The sequence below is a fragment of the Prionailurus bengalensis genome, chromosome C2, assembly GCF_016509475.1.
Source record: "Prionailurus bengalensis isolate Pbe53 chromosome C2, Fcat_Pben_1.1_paternal_pri, whole genome shotgun sequence".
Classification (NCBI taxonomy): Eukaryota; Metazoa; Chordata; class Mammalia; order Carnivora; family Felidae; genus Prionailurus; species Prionailurus bengalensis.
The window spans coordinates 155,033,111-155,056,826 of NC_057350.1; the positions used below are offsets into that span (position 1 = coordinate 155,033,111).

The 23,716-nt window shown below is 46.8% G+C and overlaps 1 protein-coding gene across 2 annotated transcripts in view; it reads right to left on the reverse strand.

Annotated features, from left to right (window-relative positions):
- Positions 1-785: 785 nt before the first annotated feature.
- STAC (SH3 and cysteine rich domain) overlaps positions 786-23,716 on the reverse strand; it is a 138,058-nt gene continuing 115,127 nt past the window's right edge. For both annotated transcript variants that reach the window (XM_043595806.1, XM_043595805.1), the window contains exons 9-11: positions 9,744-9,795; positions 9,490-9,627; positions 786-2,561 (exon numbers count right to left, since the gene is read on the reverse strand). In XM_043595806.1, the coding sequence (XP_043451741.1) occupies positions 2,463-2,561; positions 9,490-9,627; positions 9,744-9,795 (289 nt within the window). In that variant the 3' untranslated portion in view covers positions 786-2,462. The remainder of the gene's footprint in view (positions 2,562-9,489; positions 9,628-9,743; positions 9,796-23,716) is intronic.

Sequence of the window (23,716 nt, forward strand, 5' to 3'; positions counted from 1 at the left end):
TCGGGGTGTGTATGTGTGTGTGTGCGCGTGCACGCACGTGTGTGAACATCTGCGACAATCTGTGCCATCAGCAACATCTGTCTTTTTCTCTGATATCTGCATGACTCCAGACCTTGAAGGAACACTAGAAATCCTGCATTTGGAGGGTTAGTTGCCCACCAATACTTGATGTTTGGAAAAACTTTTGGGCCTCATTTCTAACACTGGCTCGAATGCAAAGTCCCTGTTCCGGTTATCTATTTCTGTATAACAAAGCACTCCAAGACTTAGTGACTTAAAAACCACCAAAGCGTATTTATTTTGTTCATAAAGCTATCCCTTGGGCAGGCCCAGCAGGGATGTTTGCTGTTCTGTGATGTCTGGGATCTCAGCCGTAGAAACGTGTGGTCTCACCACTGGGCCTCTCCCACGTGGTGGCCTCAGAGTTGAATTCACATGGTGGCTTGGGGTTCCCAGGGTGAGTGTTCCCAGAGAGCAAGGCGGAAGCTGCGAGGACGTCTTGGCCTAGACTCAGACGTCATGCCACATCACTTCTGCTGTATTCTAGTGGTCACAGAAGACCAGCCCTGATTCAGTGTGGGAGCGGGCTACACAAAGGCAAGGATATCGGGAGGCAGAGACCCCGGGGGGAACGCCTTGGGGACAGGCTACAACAGCCTCCTTCTATTCAGCTTCCAAAGGCAAACTGATTTTTCAGTGCAAGTTAAGTTTGCCTAGGATGTGACACCGCTATGCCAAAACACTTCAGTGGCTATTCTGCCAGAAAGAAGAGATCAGGACACATGTTTCTATGTTTTCTTCCAGCGCTGTGTTGTCTTTATTAAACGGAATACAGAACTAGAGGCAGAAAGGGTTTGGACTCTGGCATTCCGTTTTAGGGAATGGCAGTCCTATTATCCACCCTGGCTCTCAGAGAACCCATCTTGTCTCGGCACACTCAGTTTTGCAGGTTGTACCGGAGAGGGAGGGAATTCTGGATGCTGGCTTTAAAACGACAGTAAGGCATCCAAACTACTGTGAAACCAGCAGCCACCCTCTCTCAGCTCCCAACATCAGGCTGAGTAGTAACGAAAGAAATAAATGGAGACTAATGATACTAGGGTCTGGGGAACAATGCTTACATGCACAAGATGCACCCACTTAAGTCTTTTAAAAACCAGTTGTTCTAATGCTTTTATTGCTCTGTAACAAAATGAATCGAGCTGACATGGGTTCCAAGGTCACTGTGAATTGAAGTTTAACCGTATTAATGACTAAGTAATCGGATGCAAGTTCGAATGCTAGGAGGAGGCTTGCGGAGGAAGGCATCACAGTATATTGAATGCTTGTAAACATTAGTACAAATACAGAGTAAGAGGGACTCCCCACTTGATGTTAAAGAGGCCCCAAGTTCCTCTACTTTCTGAGGGATGAAGCACTAAAGATTCTTTTCCACTTTACATCGGCTAGGGTATAATATACTGCCCTAAAGAGGAACGGATTCAGAGTTGGCTACTTTTCTCCCAAGATGCGGTTGGGTCTCCTCCAGGTTCCTGGTTCTCTACAAGCTGGGCTCAGCCTCCAAAAGGGGGTCCTATAGGATGGCCTGAGGGAAAACGCTGTCCCTAGTACAGGGGACGTGGAATGAAACAGGGCTGATCGCTGAGATTTTTTGCCCCATTCTCTTCCTCAGGCCCATCGCCTCAGGGAAATGCTTTCATAACCCGAAAGGCTGTATATTCTTCAATAAGTAGGGCTCTTTGCCCCACCTTACCCCGCGCTTCGCCCTCTGTATTTGTCGGGCCTCGTGTCCTGCTCTGTCACCTCTGTTGGTAACTAAAGCAGCAGCTGGGACTGCCTGTCGGCCACCTTTGGGCAGAGCAGGTCTCTCTCGGTGGTTGGTGCCACCAGCTCAGCCCTCACACCTCAAGGGCACCCCACGACTGACTCAGAGGACGGAAGAGACAGTACAAATGCAAAGTGAGAGGGGCTGAGAGGAGCCCTAGGATGCTGGGGGCTGGGAAGCAGGACTTCCTGATGCAGAGACTGCAAACGTGGTGACGTGGATGGGCCGGGCGGGACTGGGGACACAGGTCTGGAACCAGAATCACACTTGGCTATAGGGATCTGAGCCTTGCACAGGGCCCATACCACAAGCTGGAGCACACTCCAGCGGGCTAACTTACATCACATGGATGGGGACTGAGGTGAATCCTCAGGGACAGTTGTGGCTACTGCCCCACCGCCACCGCCACCGCCACCTGCAAAGTGCTCAGCTCAGCCTCGCCCCCACCTTGGGCAGCCCGGCAATGCTGTGAGATGGGCCCTCTGTCCTGTGGCTGGGACTCCAGTCTCAGATCCGTGAGTCTTGTCTCACTGTTTCCCGGGTGGAGGGTCAGCGCGACAGCTCCTCTGTGTGGACACAGTGTGAGATGAGGCATCGCGGCGGAGCCCATCCACTGCAAAAGCAGGGGGGCCAGCAATCAGATGTTTTCTAGGACATCCAGGGGGACGAGGCCCCTCTTCTTTCCACTGAGGACTCTGATAAAGCCGTCCTGTTCTTCTTCAGAGGTCACGCAGATCTGAATGCCAAGGAAGAAAACACCAAAGGGTCAACAAAGAAGAAGCTAGAAGCTACTATGGCTTGAATCGCTGCAGACTGAGGCCAGGAGCACCCAACTGGAAAAGGGAGAGGAGTTTCAGGGAGTGGGACTGGCTCTGTAAGAAAAAGGTTGAATAAATATTAGGCAGATCCTGGCTTTGGAACTATGCGCAGGCGTCATATGTTTTCTGAGATTCAGCTTTATGAACGAAGATCAATAAAATGGAATTAATCATACTGTGTCCCTCTGAAGAGTCACTACGAGGACAGAATGAAATAATGCTTCCTATAGAGCCTAGCGCGTGCCATGCAATGAGTCCTCAAAACGTTTTAAAGATCCAAACAAATAGCTACCATTCAGCAGGCTCTTGTCATGTGCTTGGAAATTTATATACGTCGTATCAGAAAACCCAAAGAAGCTATTCCATTCTTGGCCCCAAGCAAAGCAAAGAGACGCTAACGTCTCCCCTAGTCCACCTGTGCCGGACTTAACAAGAAGGTGCTTAAAATCCATTTGGGTATTCTTGTCACTTACCACTGCCAGGCCACCGAACGGCATGAAGGGTGGGTGTGGTCAGAGGTAGAGAAGAGGCTTTGAAAAAGAGCCTTTGATGTGCTGTGAGTTCACCCAGTCGACCTGCTTCCGTGGGTGGTAGGTTATGTCTTAGGCTGGATTCCCCAGAAACAGAGCCTGAGACAGGAGTCCTCCTGAAGGGACTTGTTGAGCGTGTACTCTTGGGAGGTGGGAAGTGAGGGAAGCATGGCGGTCAGTGGAAGGAGCTGAGCAAAGGTGAGGTCTCAGCTGGAGGCGAGCCTGAGCCCGATCCTGCAGGGAGCTCTGGAGCATGAAGTGCACCACAGAGTGGTCCCACCTTGAGGCAGGGGGTCCGGTCTTCTGGGCCCTGTGTGTCAGTCGTTGGCCACTGGCTGACGCGGGCTGTGAGAGATGCAACCTATCAGGCCAGGCAGCTCTTGTTCCATGAAGGGGGATTAGCTGGACAAAGGGCAGCTGTGAGATACTAGCCGACACAGCCACCGGGAGATAGGTGCACCCACCTAGAGAAGGGGACGTGGGCAGGGCCCCAATAGAGACCCCTTCACATGGAAGGACAGGCATTAACAGGCCACTTAAAGAGCTTCATTTGTGACTCCTGGGGCTTGGGACACACAACAGGCTGGTATCTGGTTCATGTTTCAGAAACTTGCTGTGTGATAAGCTTGACTGGAAAGAGGATGAGACAGGAGTTAATTTAACAGAAGATGTGTTGACTGTTTCACGAAGGCCAGAGGTGATGTGTGAGAAAGGAACAGCCCAGGGGCCATGTTAGATCCTACTAGAGTCTGATGGGGTAAGGTGACCCCCGAAAAGAGGGTGAACCACCTGATTTCCAAAAACTAAGGCCTGTCATTGCCCATGACAGAAACATTGCAGGCAGGAGACCCTAGGGATGGGCAGGGAGTATATGTCTTAAAAGAACCCATTAAAATGCCCCGGGGGCAGGATTTACCATTAAAACCCGTCAAAGACGGAGTTTTCTTCCTTCTTGACATATGTCCCAAATTCGACAACCTTTACTATTAGTCTAAGCAATCTGCATCAACATCTGCTTCCTCGTGCAGATTTGTTCTAGATGCTTATTTTAAAAATTGAGTTTATAGTTTGAAATAGTTAAATAAAGAAATCAAACCTGAAAACAATTTACTGGCATACACACACACAGATGTTATATCATGGTGATGTCTAATAGGGAGAAAACCCTGGAAAAGGAATCAGAAAACTGAAATTCTGGCCAGAGCTAAGAGCCTTACACCATTACCCCATGCCTGAGAACATACCAAAAATGACTGCAGTTTGGGTCTCTGTTAGCTTTCTGGGTCTGTTTCTGAGTTTTCCGTTATTTACATTAGCAGTCAATTTCAGTCTCTCCAGCAAAATCCCACTGTGTGTCTGTACACACTACCTTTAATGTTCCTTCTCTCTCCCGAGATTTCAGCATGGAAGTGAAACATGGTTTGGTAGAGGCAATGGAAGAGTGGTCTGAGGGGGTCTCAAAGAGTAGGGAGGCCTAGAAGCACCAATGTTCATGCTTTGTTGCATGTATGGACTTACTTTGCACCTCCTAATTGGCACCCCTACAGTGATTTGATCTGGGGAGACCTTCCAAAGGACGAGGAGTTCAGTACCCACCATGCCCTCCTTGGACAGTCTTGGGAGGAGACAATAAAGGAAGTTGAAAACAGATGAACAGAAATGGTTGAAAATAGGCTTCAGTGGTTTGTACCCTTCCCAGAAATGAAGGGTCTAGAATTTAAAATTCTGGTGGTACAAATAACATAACTTGCCATGCTTGAGAACCTACCATTTTAGGAAGCAGTAACCGGGCTGGAAGCATTTCATTTCGAGGTAGAACGGAAAGATGAGCCCAGAAGATTATGGGTAGAGAAGGGCAGGAGGTGAGGGAGAACCACAGCGACTCCTTTGGTTCGGAGGGCCATGAAGAGGGTACCCAACTTGTCTTGGTTTGCCAGGGACTTTCTCAATCTTTTCACTGAAAGTCCTACATTGCAGGAAATTCGTCAGTCCCAGAGACCAAGTGGGGCTGTTGATTATCCCAGCAAATGTTTTCTTGGTCAGGCCACGTGAAAGATACCCCACTTCCTGTATTCACTCATTCATCCATTCATCCGTTCATTCAAGTTTTTATTGAGTGCCTACTATGTAATAGACACCACTCCAGAAACTTGGAAACTGGTGAAAAAAGGGCAGATCCCTGCTCTCCTGGAGCTTATTGGGCAGAACTAGGGGACAGATATTTCACTGAGTAATTACACATGTGATGAGCACATTGCTGAATGAATTAATTCCTCACTCATGGGGAAAGGGGTGCTGATGTGAGTATCTATGGCAATCTGATCTGGCCGAGGGGGTAAGAAAGACCTCCCTAAAGAAGAGGCCTTTAAGCAAAGATAGCAAGGTGAAAACGAGGGGGAAAAAGTAGGAGATGAACATATTTCAGTATCAAGGGAGTGTGGCACTTTGGAGGTGGGGAATCTGTGGGGAAAAGTCAGAGAGGCTGGAGGGGCCAAGAAAGTGTAGGAACACCAGCACCACTGAGCCCAGCAGATGCCCTTAGCTGACCTTCTGACTTCTCCCATTGACAGGAACTGGGGGACTGGCCAACCACTAAAACCATCGCCGGCAACGATCAATTCAGTTAGGATTCACCTGTGCCATGGAAGGTAGAAAAGCATTTATACTTTCTTGGGGGTCGTTTTCAAATTTTCTCCACAATAAATGCGTTTCAGTTTGGTAATCTAAAAATAATTTACCTATTTGTCTTGAAAGCTTTGACGAAAATGCAAAGAATCAATAAAAAGTAGTTTTACGGGGATGGCAGAACTTTGGATGAATTTAATGCAATACTGTTACGGTATTTAAAGTTGATTTCATGAGGGTATTTTTTAAATTTCAAAAATGCAGAAAACACACTTTGGCGTTCATGCAAACTCTAGTTGTGTTTGTAACATAAGGATAGCTTGATTCTATTTGGAAACAAGAGCTCTGCGAAAAAACAACAGAATTATGAGACAAATTAACCCCAGAGGTAGAAATGTGATGTAATCAGAGATGCATTGCATTATTTTTAGAATCGAATTCCTTCTATTTGAAATTTGACACCTAAGATAATGGGAGGCCACAAAAGTGGAGCCAGAATCTCAAAAAAATCCTTCTCAATAACAGATTTTTAAAATGTAAATTTTCTTTCAAGTGGCTGGCATTCTTCCGAAATTGGTTGCCATGCTGATGACAAGGATCGAAAACGGAAAATGGTGCGGGGCCAACGAGCCCTCGGTGCCTCTTGCTGACCCGTCTGGAACTGGAATCCATTACGTCCACATGCCTTCCACTTGGCATTGTCACAGCCATGGTGTCCTTTGGTCATCACAGGACCGCTGCAGGACGTCAAGGTGAGGTCATGGAAATGAAGGTCGTGCTCTCACTTCAGCTTTGATCCTGGGGCCTTTGTGAAGGGATTCCCTGCCTTTACCCTGAGCAGTTCTGCTTCACCAGGTCGGGAATGGAGTCCAGGAGTCTGTATTTTCAACCACCTCCCAGGTGATTAGGAGTCAGGTGGTGCAAAGACCCCACTCCCAGAAACACCAGGCTGGGCAAAGTTACGGACTTTTTAAGAGGGCTATAGGCAGGGGCACCTGGGCGGCTCAGTTGGTTAAGCGTCTGACTGGGTTTCAGCTCAGGTCATGATCTCACGGTTTGTGAGCTTGAGCCCCAAGTCGGGCACTGCGCTGACATCATAGAGCCTGCGTGACATTCTCTCTCTCTGCCCCTCCCCTGCACACACACACACACACACACATGCACACTCTCTCTCTCTCTCTCTCAATAAATAAATAAATAAACTTAAATTTATTTTTAAAGGACTATGAGCAGATCCAGTTTGTTCCTGGTTCAGGCTGTGTTGTGTCTTCAGCATGTCTAACTGAAGAGGTTGGATTGTTTGTCTCACCCCTACCCATCCTGGAAGATGGTCAGTTCAACCATAAAGAGTCCAGAATGCAGGTGTGAGCCCATTCCCAGAAAACACAATTTGGGGGACGAAGGCCAAGGAGTTGGTAGGAGTCGTTGAGCTGATGTTCTGCTTCTGGAAATTGATCAACTTGAGCAAGTTTTCATTTGCCTTCTGATTTCACGGACTTGTATATTAATAAAACAAAAACAACATTTACTTTCAAGTGGGGAAGCACAAGAATATTCTGAGGAAAAAAATCAAGCGTGCTAGCAAAATTATTTAATAACACTTTGCCAATAAAGATGAAAATCCTTCTCAAATTTATTTCATTCAAAAGACTTTCCAAGCTTTTGGACCAGGGAGGATATAATTTGGTGAGCTTGGAGAAATTTGAGGCATTGGCATGGAACCCAGCGGGAAAGTAGGTGTTTGCTTTGTGGAAGGGGGGGTGTGGGATTAGAGATGGGGTCTCAGTTTGACAAGGATGATTCCATTGCCTGGAATGACCCAGCAGGGCACTCATATGAGCAAGAATTTGTTTTCAAGGGGCTCTGTGGTCCTAGGACACCTGCCTTTTTGACATTTGCTTTCCTTGGGAGCCAAACTATGCAAATGGTGCTGTCCTGTTCAGAGGTTGGTCCACATGGTCCAGGGCACATGACTCCATGGAAAATATGGGCTTAGAACGTGCAGATCTATGCTTAAGTTCCATTCTGGCTACTGACCAGGTTTTTGCCCCCTTGAGCAAGGCAAAATCTTCTATGAGCTTTTGTTTGGGATCGCAAGTAAAATGCTGTAGGTATATATACTTTATAAATACATATGCATGACATCATTAAATAATAAGTAATAATAATCATGATACTTATAATAATTATCATTGTGACAATGTCTAGGACTGTATTAATTTATTCTTTCCTTCTCTCTCAACTGGGGGCTGGAGCTAAATATTTTTCTTTTAAATAGCCATAAAGAAAAGGTAAATCATTATTTCTTGAGGGTGTATTTGTTAGTTTGAAAATGATCATGTATTTCGATCTATGTGTGGCATATAAAATTGCTGATCAAATTAGGAAAACCAATTTTTAAAAATTATAAATCAGATATAATTACGAAGTAATGACTGATTTTTTTTTTTATGGGAGTTAGAAACTATCTTTTCAGGCAATTCCAAAAATGACATTCAAGATGTGTTTTGGGCAATTATTGAACAGGGATAGTATTAAAGCCATTAACGTGTTTTTCTTTTTGTACTTCTTTGTAGAGTGGGCCTCATCATTTCCAACCAGAGGTTTAATTGCCTCAGGAGATATTAGAATTACCATACCAACAATGGAGACAAAAGAGAGGCAAGGTTTTGATTTCCAAAATTGGAAATTAGAGTCAATTGTGAGACTCTATTAGGAAATAGAAGAAATTTCTACGGTCTGATTTTTTCGGATCATCTCCAAATACACCAAGAGCAAACTTGGAGGTCTTAGCGTATTATTTTGCTCTGTAGCAAGGATACAGGATGTGACATGAAGGAAGTTGGAGTCAGAGAAGAAGGGGCGGTAGGAAGCCCCCTCTCTCGGCTGGAAGAAGGCCAAGAAAGGCAGAGTTAGGACAAAGAGCTGAGCCGTGTGTGTCTTCTCCCTTTGTGCCTGTCAACATTCCAGAAGTGAGATGGGAGAGGGAGAAGCAAGGAGCCTGAAGACATACAGGTACAAGGCGTTCGTGCCTTACTTCTCAGGAAATCAACGGTATCACAGTGAACTCCAAGTTCAACATAGCACAAGAGCAAGATGGCACCAGACACCTCTCGATTAGATGTAGGGAGATATTCGGGCACTGGTGTGAGCTAGTCCCTGGTTACCTACGTCCTGACTGTTTTATGCAGCCATGTGAAGGTGTCTTGCATTCCAGTGAAAAGGCAGGAGCTTGGAGTCTGGACAAGTAGACATTACTGAGAAGGGTCTTCGTGACCGGAGGCAAATGCAATGAACTGTGCAACGCGTCAGCGGGGAACAGCAATGTATTCCCAAGAGACTGCGAACCATGCATTAGTGGAGACCAGCAAAAAACCCAAACTGGACTGGAGCAGGGGTCCACTTCAGAGACGAGTGGTCCTCAGAGAAAAGCACCAGGAACAGACTCCTTAGTCTGCTGCTACGATGTTATGTGTATTTCCTTTTGTGAACAGACCCCACCAGCTAAACTTGCGAACATTCTGGTTTTGCGGGTTTAGACCCTACACGCTACACAATTATCACGGGCGTGTCTGTACCTTTCCTCAAAGTGAATACTTTGAATATGACTGCATTCATTTAGATTTATGTTTGTTAGTGACCGTGACTCTGTTTTAGTCCTCCCCGCTGTGTGCGTGCATGCTGTACTCACCTGATTCTCTTTCAGTGTCATCTGCCCCTGTTCCTTACACCCAAGGAAGGTCCTAACACATCTAAAAATCTTCTCATTTTGTTGTACTCTCTGAACAAAGTTGGCCGGGAAGAAGCCAATCCTGTCTTGAATTTTTCCCTGAAAGGAAAAAGGAGGCATGCATCCACAACTATAACATCTGTCGTAATGATGGTTACCAGATAGTTACCAAATAAATAAATTTCTCTTTCTTTTAAAGAAAGAGAAATACTTACTTTCCACCAATCTTCATTGGTGTCTTCTAGAAGAGTAATCATGTCTCCTGGCCTATAATGAAGACAGAATGAGTTGAGGGAGGAAGGAGAGGGGAGACCAAAAGAAAAAAAAAGATGATTACTTTAGAGTCAGAAGCAATAGTTTTGTGTTTATACAAATAATCCTAAAATAAACAGAAGTGAAATAATTATGACATTTGACCAGTTCTTTCCACCCATAAAAATAGTTTTGTTATATATTCAAAGTAAGTGTTATTTCTGCGCTGTATTTAAAATTTTTTTAATGTTTTATTTATTTTTTGAGAGACAGAGAGAGATAGAGCATGAGTGGAGGAGGGGCAGAGAGAGAGGGAGACACAGAATCTGAAGCAGGCTCCAGGCTCCAGGCTGTCAGCACAAGGCCCGATGCGGGGCTCGAACCCACAAACTGCACTGCACGATCATGACCTGAGCTGAAGTCGGGTGCTTACCCGACTGAGCCACCCAGGTGCCCTCTCTGTGCCGTATTAAAAAAAAATATAGTAGCTCTATTTTTACATATAGATAAGGGTTCTTTATTATTCTTTTAGAAAAATTTCCTATTCATATTTGCCACTTTCTGTTATGGATGTGACATTATAATGATCTTTCTGAGGCTATTACTATGTTTTTAAAACGATGTTTCTTTCCTTTATTAAATTCTTTGTTTCCTCTAGAACTGGTTGGCCTCGTCTTTATTGTACGGCTTCTCCTTTGTGTCGAGATTTTCTCCAACATCGTGTCCCTTGGCTGTTCCTTAACGGCTGACGACAGAGGCAGACGGGTGTGGACCGCTGGGCGAGCTTCTCTACTACTACTGCCCGTGTCTGCACTGGGTCTCTCTCCCAAGTGCAAGACCTAATTCCAGGCTCTGTTTAAGCAAGCAGAGTGCAGCGACTGGGGTGTCTCATTTTTGGACCCTCGAAAATGCAGGAGGCAAGCGGTCTGGGGCCTCCTACCACTACCCCCGTGGCTAAAATCGGAGGACTCTCTTAACCCTGTTGAGGGAGACGTCAGTTTATTCGCCCGTTAAGTACAGCCGCCTTTTCCTTCCCTCCTCCTGCTCTCTAGGAAGTCTGGAGTCTAGAGTTCATCTAAACACAGCTCCTTTTCTCCTTTCTGTGAGACTTCTGTGCTCACACAGGAGCCCTCCCTAGGCCTGGGTTCTCTTTCTTTTGAGTACAGGTACTCCTCGATTTTGGCATCAAATGCTAGTCGTTATAAGCAGCGACGGGGTGTCGTGCACACGGCTGGGGGTCCGTGTCAGTTACATATTGCCGTGACAACGCTGTGTAACATACTGCCACAAAACCTCAGTGGCTCCCTCGCGTGCCCGGGGGGCGGCAGGCTGTTGGCTAGGTTGACCGGGGGAGACGTCGCCCTATTTCCGGTTTCTCACACCCCACGAGGCCAATCTGGACTTTCGTGACAGTGCCAGGATATCAAGAGTGGCAGATGGAAACATGCAGAAACACATTAAGGGCCTCTCAGGCCGGGCTTGGAACTGACATACGGTTACTTCTGCCTCACTTTATGGGGGAAAGTACGTCATAAGGCCAGTCCAGATTCAAGGGATGGCAGACAGATGCACCTTCTGTGGTGACGGAAACCGTGAAGCGTCACGGCCAAGGGCACGAGTACAGGAATTGGGGTCATGAATGCGATCAAGTCACTGGACACAGACAGCCTCGTGTTCTTCGGTGAATCTGCTGGGAGTTCAGCGTCTCCTTGGAAGTGTCCCTACATCTAAAGTCATTCTTTCCTGAGCACTGTGGTCTCCAGGCACCTTCTCTCTTCTCACTTCTATGTGCTGCATTTTGCCAGGAAAGTCTCCAAATCTGGGGGTCTCTGATAGTAGTATTTCTTGTTTTCTAGTACCATTATGGATGTATTCTTAATATATATATATGCACATGTATATGTATATATATGTACATGTATATATATACGTGTATATACACATATATATTCTGACATTTCAAGCAATATATATATGCATATATATGCATATGTATATATATGTACATGTATATATATGTGTATACATATATATGTATATATATGCATATTTATATGCGTATGTATACCTATATATGTACATGTATATATATACGTATATATGTGTGTATATACATATATATATTCTGACATTTCAAGCAATATATATCATATAAATATGTATATATATGCATATATATGCATATGTATATGTATATATATGTACATGTATATATACGTATATATATGTGTATATACATATATATATATATTCTGCCATTTCAAGGATTGGAGCAGGAGGGAAGCAGGGTCGTGTGCTCGTCTTGCCATTCCGATTCAATCTCCTCTGCTGTCATTTTCAATTCTCGGTTAATATCTGTCTTTAATGTCTGTAGAGGGGATTCCTACAGCCCTTGTTGCACCTGAAGCGTCAGACACAGAGGCGTTTTGGAATTTCACGAGTCACAGATTCGTGCTGATGCCACGGAAAGCGACGTGGTTGAAAACCACTCTTTTCCCAGGTGAGGGATTTAATTCAGCAGCAAGGACGGAAGTTGATGTAGAACAATCTTTCCAGCTCCAGCAGATTTTACTCAACCTAAGAACCTAGGGAACCACGCGTTAGTGTCAACTGCAGTGACGTTGCTGATGGTCTCGGAGAAAGTGCTAAGGAGGGGATAATGCTGGAGACTGGGGGGGAGGCATTGCAGTTGATACAGTTTTGATGCAGCTTTACAGCCTGGAGAGGGACACGCTCTTTCCCATGCCCAGAGATGGGCAGTCCTTGAGCGTAGGACCCGTGTTAACGAACCCACATACTAGGATGAGGCACTCGCTGGAATCCAAGCCATAATTTCATGAGCAATACCAGACACACTCTCGAGAGTGATGTGGATTCTGTCTCATCCTATAAAAGCACTGTCAGGATCAGAAAACTGCCTGGTGAGGGAGAAGGGGCACACTCAACTCTTCATTCCTTTTTTGTTGTCCTTGTTGTTTACCCACCCATTCCACGAATATTCCAGAAGGCCGACTCTGAAAGAGCCGTTTTACTAGGCACAGGGCGCGGAGGAAACCGGGAGACCCCGGCTGCTGGCCTTACCTAAGCTGCCCCTCCAGCCTGGGTCTGCTGTCCCCCTGAATCCCAGCTGCAAGCCCGGTGGCCCTGGGGCCAGCCCTCTGCTGTTAAGTGTGACTTCTCTGCTCAGCCCGTTCTCGATTCACTTCTCTCCTCCTTCCCCCACCACGGTGGCGGTGGCGGTGCGTGATGTCCGGCCACCAGGGGGCTCAGTCCAAACATTCTGCCCACTCGCTGACACGTAGGGAGGGCGCTTCCAGGGTTCCTGGAGGAATGGAGGCCTGGCGCCCCAAGTCCCCCTCTCCCCCGCTTGCTCTCGGGATGGACACTGCCCGTGCGCGACCCTCCGGCCGGCTTCACGCTGCCGTGGCCGAGCAGGCCTGGAGATTTTCTACTTTAACTCTCTTTATTTCCAAATTCTTGAGGATGAATTTGTCAGGCCCCCAAATATTTAAAACAAAACAAAAAACTCCCTTTGTTTAATTCAATCAGAGCTTCCTGAATTCAGGTCAGCGTTGCGCTGCACCGTAATCGGGAATTACACGCGTGCAAAATACAATGCGATTCATAAACAACAAAGGCATCAGCTTCCTCTTTGGTGCAGACTGATCAGAGCACCGCAACTGGTCTTTTCTTTTTGTCTGCTCAGTAAAACTGGGCTTGGACCCAGAGGAAGGCCTTTGGGTTGGTGTTTGGAAAGTCTTTTCAAGTGTCTCTTCTTTTTTTTTTTTTTTTGAGATGGGGAGAGGCAGAGGGAGAGAGAGAGAATCCTTTGTTTTCTTTTTAAGTTCACCTGTTTATTTTTGAGAGAGAGCATGAGCAAGGGAGGGGCAGAGAGAGAGGGGGAGACAGAGAATCCCAAGCAGGCTCCACGCTGTCAGCTCAGAGCCCGATTCAGGGCTTGATCGCAAGAACGTGGAGATCGTGACCTGAGCCGAAATTCAGGGTCGGATGCTTAACTGACTGAGCCACCCAGGTGCCCCTGGAAAGTCTTGACACGATGAAGGAACCGTGGGCTACGAACAAGAGTAGGAACAGAGTCATAGCAGCTAACTGTAGAACTATGAGTCAGCGGAGAGGGGAGAGCGTTGACCTGCGAGTGTGTGCGTCTGCGTCTGTGCATGGGAACTGCATGGGTGCCGTCTGTTCATTTTCAGCCACGCTCTGCCTCCCTCATTTCCCAGTTTTGCACTCGGACACAGGAAGCCTTCTCTTCCACGACCAGGTAACTGGTTGCAGGACTTAGAGGGCCCAGTGTCACAGGGTGTGGACGAGGTCAGCTGAGCTCAGTCAGCTTCAGGGACATCTTCTGCAAGGTGGTAGGGACACGGCTTGGTCTTCTAGGGGTGGACTTCTGGAGGGTGGAGGGGGAGTTGTCCTGAGGCGCCCCCTGCCACGTCTCTCCATTTCCCGCGTGGAGCTCAGATTCCTAGCAGCGCACAGACACCCTCCTGATGAGGACACCCCATTTGGGAAGCCCCTTCTCCACGGTCTCAGACAACCTGAGATCTCAGACTGGCCCTCCCTTAGGGCCCTCTTTGTTTTCACAGTGCTCTGGATATACCGAATATTTTGGAATGCGAAGGACATTGGTCTTCCTTTACCCTCTAGCTCTGCCAACTGAGCCAAAGGAAATTGTAGGACATCCCAGTAGTTTTTGAATGCCTGCGACACGGTAGGTTTGGGGCGTGTGTTGAGTGGACAAAATGAAAAGATTTTGCTAAGCACTGGTTTCCTCATCTTAATATTTTATCTCTTAAAATAATAGTATGTACCTCATCAATATTTTTGAGGATTAGGTGAGGTAATCCTTGTATGGCACGTTTAGCCAAGCCCACAACAGATGGTAGCTGGTATTGTTGTTAAGACATAGTTACTGCCCTCAAGATGCTGATACTCTTTTTTTTTTTTTTAACAGTAAAGAAATTTTAGGGGAGCCTGGGTGGCTCGGGTGGTTAAGTGTCTGACTCTTGATTTTGGCTCAGGTCATGATCTTACGGTTTGCGGGTTCAAGCCCTGCACTGGGCTCCGTGGGGACAGCGCAGAGCCTGCTTGGGATTCTCTCCCCTCTCTCTCTGCCTCTCCCCCATTTGCTCTCTCTACCCCTCTCTCAAAATAAATGGATAAACTTAAAAAAGAGCTAAGAGGTTTTACTCTAGGGAGATGCTGGTACTCTTAAGGGGGAAAGAAAGACATAAGGTGGTAATTTACACCAAAGTGTCGTCACCGGACAAGAAGAAATACACTGGGGCAGGGGAGGGGGACAGACAAGTGCGGAAATGACCCCCAAGCAAAAACCCCAATACAGAGGCTTCGTTGAGACTCAGCGACCTCAATTATATTTATATAACTACACACTATACGTCACAAATACAGAATGAACTATACTTACTTCGCAAAGCCGCTGTGCGGATTCATCGCTAAGGCATATGTGCTGGTCTTTAGCGCCGACCGACACACGATAAGGGCTTACACATTCTAATTTCTTCCTAAAAGTGTAACTTTTTCACTTGGAAATTTGAAGATCTAATGATTATTACCTCTTAAGTGAGTGCTCCCTTCGGTTTCTGGCAGGGACCGTTGGTTCATGAAACCATCTTTGGCCTCTTACGTGGCTTCAGTATGATTCAGAGCTTTGAAAAAGCTTTTCTCTCTCTTTACATCCCTCCTTCCCTCTTGCCCTCCGCCCCGCGTAGTGACCAGAAACGTGGCAAGGGCTGGGGGCTAGAGCTCGCACTGCGGTGCCCAGGGGCCGATGGCAATGGAGGTGTGGGAACAGTGCGGGAGGACAGCCGACCAGTCTGGCGAGGGACAGCGGGTTCAGTGAATGAAGCAGGCGTGGCCCGCTCAGTCTGCACACAAGTAAGAAGGTTCACAGAGACTTCACCAGCTACAGGCGGGATCTGAAGCCACTACTAACACCACTGAATCGAGCTGCCTCTCCCACCCACCCACGCCTTGTGGAAATTCACCAGAAGTGCCCAGTTTACTCGGCAAGTATTTTGAGACATCTTTAGCCTTTCTTACCCTTTTCCATTCATTCGGGAGAAAAAAAAAAATCAACCGATGAAACAAAAAAACCCAACCAACCGAACAAAAACAAACAACTGAGCACAAACCCAATCAATCTTACGGCCATTGGAGTCACTCAGCCAAAAGAGATGTCCTGGAAAAACCAGGTCAGGGGAACATAAGAAGGATCCAGACTGCTCCGTTAACTTCAGATCTACGGCCTAATTTTTCGCCAGACCCGCTTCTCAATTTCCATCATCCTGCTCCAGAGCTTATAGGCTGTGCCCACGGAGCAGGTGACCAGAAACTCCCGAATCCTGAAGTTTGATTCTGTCTTAATCGTGGCGTCCGTGAGACTGCCTGCGCTTCCCCCGGTGCCGAGACCAGCTCAGAGAAAAGACATTCGGCACAAGGGCCATTTGGATGGGATTTGGTAAATGTTCCTGAACTGTCACGGATCACGCTCCCCGGAACCTAATTGAAAGAGGCATCTGAGTGAGAGGGAGGCGGCAAAGCACATTAGTGGCATTCAAGAGGGTCTGGGTTTCCTGACACAGTGCGGCATCGGAACATAATATGCATCAGAGACTTTCCTCAAATAGCCTTAATTGCATTTTGATGTCCTGGTGACCGTGAAGATTATTTTTAAATCAAATTGGTGCATTAGAATTACATTTAGTTTTAATTAAGTTGATGCATTTGCCAAGCAGTAATGTGCTTAGAGAATGGAATCGAGACACCGAGGGAGTCTTATTCTCTCTTACTCTGTCTCCAGGGCTCTCCTTTTCTTATTTTATGGAGGAGTTATAAAGCCTTACAGAGTGAAGGACATAGCCACACAAGTTGTAGGCCAGAACCCGAACGCAGTCCCGAGCCCTGAACACGACCGAGGATCAGGGAACTTGCCTTGTGGCCTTGGGTATGCCATTGGCTCATCGCGTATCTTTGGATGTCACAGCCGTTCTCAAGTGGCACAGATAACTCGGAATCCAGGGGAACACTTAACCATTTGGATTTCCGAGTGGGATCTGACCCCCTAGGCCGGGGGGGGAGCCTAGGAATCTCTATTGTGATAATATTCTCCAGGAGGTTCTTAGGGCTTGTAACAAGTGGTTTGGCAATCCTAACCATAGTTTCCTCCCCTGTAGAATACTAATCGCTGGGGTAACCTCACAGATTTGCGAAAAGAACTCAAGGGGATATCGGGGAAAATTGGGAAAATTGGGAAGACTTTGAAATAGGCAGAAATAGTAGTGATCTGGGTGTTTAGCGCCCCTTTCCCCCAGCCAGCTTCTTGTCATGTGAGCTGTTTTACTTTTTCAGGAAAACTGATGGTACTGTAAATGACTCTTGTCCCTAGAAATGCATGTGAATTTTGTCTGGTGGAAAACACCCAGTAGTTACCTGTAAGTACTGACCAGTTCAGCATGCATTTGTAAATTCACGTCAGCAGTCCCGATTGCCTGTTTGTGGGATGTTTAAGCTCTCTTTTGTACCGCCTGGGACATTATACTGGTTCTCTCGTTAATTAAAGAGTCAAATAAAATTTTCGATATGTGTTCATTTTATATTTCTATAGAGTTATAATTTTACTTCAAATTAAAATTTTTTTTTAATCTTTATTTTTGAGAGAGAGAAAGAGCAAAAGCAGGGGAGGGGTGGAAAGAGAGGGAGATACAGAATCGGAAGCAGGCTCCGAGCTGTCAGCTCAGAGCCCGACGTGGGGCTCAAACTCACGAACCCCATGAGACCATGACCTAAGCTGAAGCTGGACGCCCAACCGACTGAGCCATCCGGGCACTCTACCTTAATTAAAAAAAAAGTTTATTTACTTATTTTGAGAGAGAGAGAGAGAGAGAGAGAGAGAGAGAGAGAGAATTCCAAGAAGCCTCTGCATTGTCAGTGTGGAGCCCCACGCGGGACTCCAACCTATGAATGAACCGTAAGATCATGATCTGAGCTGAAACCAAGAGCTGGACGCTTGACCAACTGAGCCACCCAGGTGCCCCAATTTTATCTTAATTTAAAAAAAACGGTCAGTGAACGGGAGTGATTTTTCATAACGCACTCTATAGATCACAAGCTTCCTGGTCCTAAAAGCAAGACGTAACAATCCTAAGAAACTCGTAAGAAGTGGTAAGAGTGGCCCACACTGGCTAAATTAATACATCGTCTCAATCTGCTGATGAGAACAAGTTGTCAACCTCATCACAGAGGGAACCCACACGGTCAATGCAGGATGGAGAGTTTGGGGTGGGAACAAGGCCAGTGGGCTGAGAGTCGGCCTCCCTGGGTTTCAGCTTGAGTCTCTGCTTTCTTCCGGTCAGTCTTTGGCCCTGGCTCTCCCAACTTACCCCCCAAAGGTAAGGAACTTATGAGGGAGCGTGAGGCAGGCTAAGGGGCAAAACTCAGGCTGGCACGCCCCTCCCCCTCCAGGTGGAATATGGGTGATCTTCCTCAGACACTCCTTGGCTACCCAAGAACAAAGGAAAGGGGTTCAAGTACCTGCCCTGGTGATGTGGGAAATGGAGGCAAATGGAAAGTTAAATTCCCCTCCTGCCTACAGCCCATTGACAAGTCCTTGAAACTGGCACAGCCCATTGACAAGTCCTTGAAACTGGCAGAGTGACCTCCTTCTAGGAGCTCAGCTGCCTCGATGATGACTCTTTGCGGGGGGCAAAAGAGAACCTTAGCTCAACATCATCCCAACCTCGAGGATCCTGTAATTCTAATCCCTTGATCTCATGCTGGCAATCATACTCCAAGCTTATGGCCCCCCGATATGCATCTGAAGGGTCTCATGACTGAGGTTTTATTTAAAGGTAATAAATGGTGTTTCCCTAGCAACAGTTAGCCCCTCAGGGTCCTGGAAACCTTGCTTCCAGAATTCCTTGGAAACTTACTCTACCCCGACCCCCTTCAAACCTGAGGGTATATAATGAGTTACCCATCACGACCCCAGTGCAGCTGTCCCTGCCCACGGGTCCTGTCCCCGTACTTTAATAAAATCACCATTTTGCACCAAAGATGTCTTCAAGAATTCTTTCTTGGCTGTCGGCTCTGGACCCCACAAACCCCCACCACCCCAAAACTTCATCAGAACCATAAACTGTCTCATTGGAATATGAACTATAACAGCTACGTGTCCACTCACTAAGCCCTACTGAAGTTGAAGATAGTCTTTCCATAATGAGGACTGGAATAGTAGTTATGAAAATAGGCTTAACACCCCTAAAAGAATGTGTACCACCTCTTCGTGACGGGGTTGGCAATTGCCCCCTATCCGGTACCTCTTAATTGATTCTCATGTTCTGTCACGAGCCATCCTTCCTTACCCCTTCCTGACTGGAAAGAGAGAATGAATGCTCGCTAACCAAGCTGCACAGGCACCCAGGGCCCCTGTGGCTGGAAGCCTTGGGTTGCTTGTCATGCCACCTGTTTGCTAAGCCTTCCCGAGGCCTCCCCAGGCTGCTCTGACGTCTCCTTGAAGTGCTGTGGATCTGGCAGCATCCCCGCCCACAAGAGCTCACAATGGAGTGAGCTTTCTCGTCCACTTTTCTGCTACGCCCAGCCCGTGACCACCTGAGCTCTTTGAGGGCAGGGTCTGTGAATTGTTCACCCAGCGAGTCGATGCTCGTTCACTATGTGGGGAGCAGGAAAGAGATGACACAAATTCTGAGAATGGTCACCCAAGGGTTAAAATCAGTTTGAACTCGATTTCGAGGGAAGCTTTGGAAAAATCAGAGAGAGATGAATTCAGGCCATCCCATCTCCAGAGGTTCTCATGAATATTAGCTAATGAGACCGATGGTTGCCTGGTTTCATTCAGACGCAACCACGGAAAAATCTGAGACTCGCTGCTTCCGAGAAAGAGGCTGGCGATTCAAGAATCTAAATCCTTATTTGGGATTACAAAAAAATACATTTTTCTTTGATTCCCCCCCCCCCCCCCCCCAGATTTAGGTGTTCAGATACACACTGAAGTGGAAATTAATTTGTATCTTTCTCAGAACTTAACAATATTGGAAAAGCAGTTCCCTCTTTCCCTCTCTTGGCTCCTAAGCTGTCTTTCTTTTTTCTTTTTTTTTTTTTCCTCTTTTTTGGCCCCTTATGAAACATGGCCATTATCATATAAATTTGTTTGGGGAGAACTAATAAAAATGAAAATGACTTCGATGTGGGAAGCCAAAATGGGTCCTTTGGAATAGGCATTATATGGTCACTACAATATGCATCTGAACCCTTCTGTCTTTTATTTACTCCCCATCCTTTATTTCAGAGCCCCTAAGATATTTTAGGGGCTTGTGTTTACTCGGAGTTATTTACACCTGCTGCTTATTTACATGATACATCAGCATGCCAAAGCCATACAAATTATCCTTATTGAAAAAAAAAAAAAGGGGCGCCTGGGTGACGCAGTCGGTTAAGCGTCCGACTTCGGCCAGGTCACGATCTCACAGTCCGGGAGTTCGAGCCCCGCGTCGGGCTCTGGGCTGATGGCTCAGAGCCTGGATCCTGCTTCCAATTCTGTGTCTCCCTCTCTCTCTGCCCCTCCCCCGTTCATGCTCTGTCTCTCTCTGTCCCAAAAATAAATAAACGTTGAAAAAAAAAAACCAAAAAACAAATTATCCTTATTGATTTTTAAAAGGCGCGTTGGTGTGAATGATCAGCAATGGCTCTAACACCATTTTGCAGACTTCTGAATCCCAAATCAGCCTGGGTAATGAATAGGACTGGTTATGTGGTAAATGTGACAGGCACACTTCACTTTCATCAACAAGCTAGGCGTGTGCTATCTTGCTAACAAAGTGTGTGTGTGTGTGTGTGTGTGTGTGTGTGTGTGAATGAATGTGTATTCGAGTGTGCATGGGTGTATGAATGTGTTTGTGTATATCTGACTGTGAATGTGTGGGAGTGTATGTGCATAGGTAAGTGTAACACACACATATCTCATCTCATCTCATCTCATCTTATCTTATCTTATCTTATCATCTTATCTCATCCTGAGAAAAAGAGAGCACCAGCAGGGGAGAGGGGCAGCAGGAGACAAAGAGAATGGAGCCCGATGCAGGGCTCAATCCCACGATCCTAGAATCGTGACCTGAGCCGAAATCAAGAATCAACTGACTAAGCCACCCAGGCGCCCCGCAAGTAGCACTTTAAAAATCTTTGCTTGTGTACTCAGCTGTTCGTGCATACAGCGTGATTTTCACAGCTCTTAAAAATTTTGAAAATAAAGGTCATTGGTGGAAGTTGTTTAAGACTAATTACAGAAGCTTATCTACTGTACAAGCTCATCGCACTCAGACAGAGGGATGGGGGTGTTCTTTAATGCTATCAGACCTCAAATTGTCAGTGACAGTTAGGGGATCCAGAGCACGACGGCCCCACATCTTTCATGTCAGTGGTAAAACGTCATGCCTACAAACCAGGAACTGCAAAGCCTACTCGTAAGATGAAGGACAGGGTATCACAGCCTCCTTATTGCTGGACAAATTGGATCAAGTCCCCTTGGGTGTGCTCAAAGGCCAGAGAGAGCCTTTGAATGCGTTTTTTGCAACTATATATCCTTAGGGTAGGGTTAATGAGGTTCAGGAGACTTGGACACCAAACATATCGTGAAAAGATGCAAATTAAGAGAAGTTTATCTAAAATATACTGTGTACCCTACTTCGTACCGGGCATGAAATCCCACCTTTTATTTACATTATCTAGTTGCATACTCAGTCTCCCTTGGAAGAAGAAAACGGAGACCCCGAGAGATTGAGTAGCTGGCTCAAGGAGATGCAGCTAGGAAGGGTCAGAGCGGGAAGGCGGACCCAGGTCTATGTGACTCCCAGTCATCGCTCTTTTCTGCCCTGCGCTCTGCACTTGATGGACAGGTAGAGTGTCATCGAGAGAACTCCAGCCATTTGGGGAGGTAATGGTGGACGCACTTACGAGGGAAGCTGATGTTGCACTGAAATGGTAGCAAAGCCGACTGTGCGAAGCCTCTGCCTTCCGACAGCATTTGGAGACCCGTGACGGGACCACGGCATTTCTAAGAGGAGTACTCGCTGCCCTAAGAATAGGGGGGTGGCATCCCAGCTTCTCCTTTCTGAGGCTTAGTCCCCCATTCAACTGTGAACGTCCAGTAAGGGTTCATCAGGGCTCCTTCTAAACCATCTTAAACCTTTGAGCTCCTTTCCTACAATTTCTTCTTGGCAAATAATATTCATCACGGGTTCGAGACCCATCTCCTCCAGGAAACAGGCCCTGACTAAGCCCTCTGAGCTTGGCTTGCTTCCTCTTCTATAGGTTTCATTATATCATCATGTACTTGACGTGCCCACGAACTGTGCGTGCCAGGCACAGCATTAGTTCATCCGTTCATTCGTGACGTATTTATTAAACATCTCCTATGTTTCAGGAACCAGGCTACACGGATGGGTAGGTTAGCAACTGCAGATTACTTGTTCGCATGGAATTTATAAGGGAGATAGAGGTTCACCACATAATCCCAGAAATATATAAATACAAGCTGAGGTAAGGGCTTTAAAGGAAAGATACATGGGGTCATGAAAGCAGGTAGCAGAGAAATCTCACCCAGACTGGGGGTATCAGGAAAGGGCGTACCGAGGAAGCAAAATCCCAGCTGAGATCTGTGAGGGCGTGCATGCATGTGGGTGCCTGTGATGGTGATGGAGGGTGGACAGGAGGAGAGGCGGGGGGACCAGCCTGCAGGAAGGAAAATCCCTCGGCAGGTAGTAGTGTGGTCCTTCTGGGGAAGAAAAGAAGCCAGTGTGGAGGGAGCAGAGAGGTGAGGGAACCGTGGTACAAGACGAAACGGAGAGGTCGCCAGGGATGAGACTGTGCTGGTCCTAGAGGTCCTTGTGAACACTGTGGTCTTCACCCAAGGGGAATGGGAGGGCACTGGAGACCTTAAAAAAATTTTTTTTAATGTTTTATTTACTTATTGAGAGAGACAGACACAGAATGTGAGTGGGTTAGGGGCAGCGAGAGAGGGAGACACAGAATCCGAAGCGGGCTCCAGGCTCCAAGCGATCAGCACAGAGCCCGACGTGGGGCTCGAACCCATGAGCTGTGAGATTATGACCTGAGCTGAGGTCGGACGCTCAACCGACTGAGCCACCCAGGTACCCCGGGCACTGGAGACCTTTAAGCAAAGATGTGTGTGTTGTGAGCAGACCAAAGGCAGGCATAATGATGATCTCCTTTTACATGTGAAGAAGCGGGGGCTTGCGTAACTTTTCTGCGTTTTATGGGGGTCCTACGGCTAGTGGGTGACTTGGCTGGGAGCTAAACCCTTATCAAGCGATGCCCACACTTTTTTTTTTTTCTCTTAAGCATTCGGTGAATCTCTGTTGATATATATTCATTCTGTCTTCCTCTGTCTCTCCTTTCTTTTTTTTTTTTTTCCAACGTTTATTTATTTTTGGCACAGAGAGAGACAGAGCATGAACGGGGGAGGGGCAGAGAGAGAGGGAGACACAGAATCGGAAACAGGCTCCAGGCTCCGAGCCGTCAGCCCAGAGCCCGACGCGGGGCTCGAACTCCTGGACCGCGAGATCGTGACCTGGCTGAAGTCGGACGCTTAACCGACTGCGCCACCCAGGCGCCCCTGTCTCTCATTTCTTAAGACTGGACTGGAAGTCCCACTTCTGGAGTAGGACTAGAACCGATCGGAGTTAACACTATCAAGATCCTACTCTGTACCAGAAACTGTTATTTTATTTAATCAAAGGGATTCCATAAGGGAGAGCCTTATTATATTTTCAAGATGACAAAACAGAGGTTCGGAAAGGTAGGTAATATGTCGTATTGTTAGAAAGGAGAGGGGTCAGGGTAGGAGTTCATTCTATCTGAG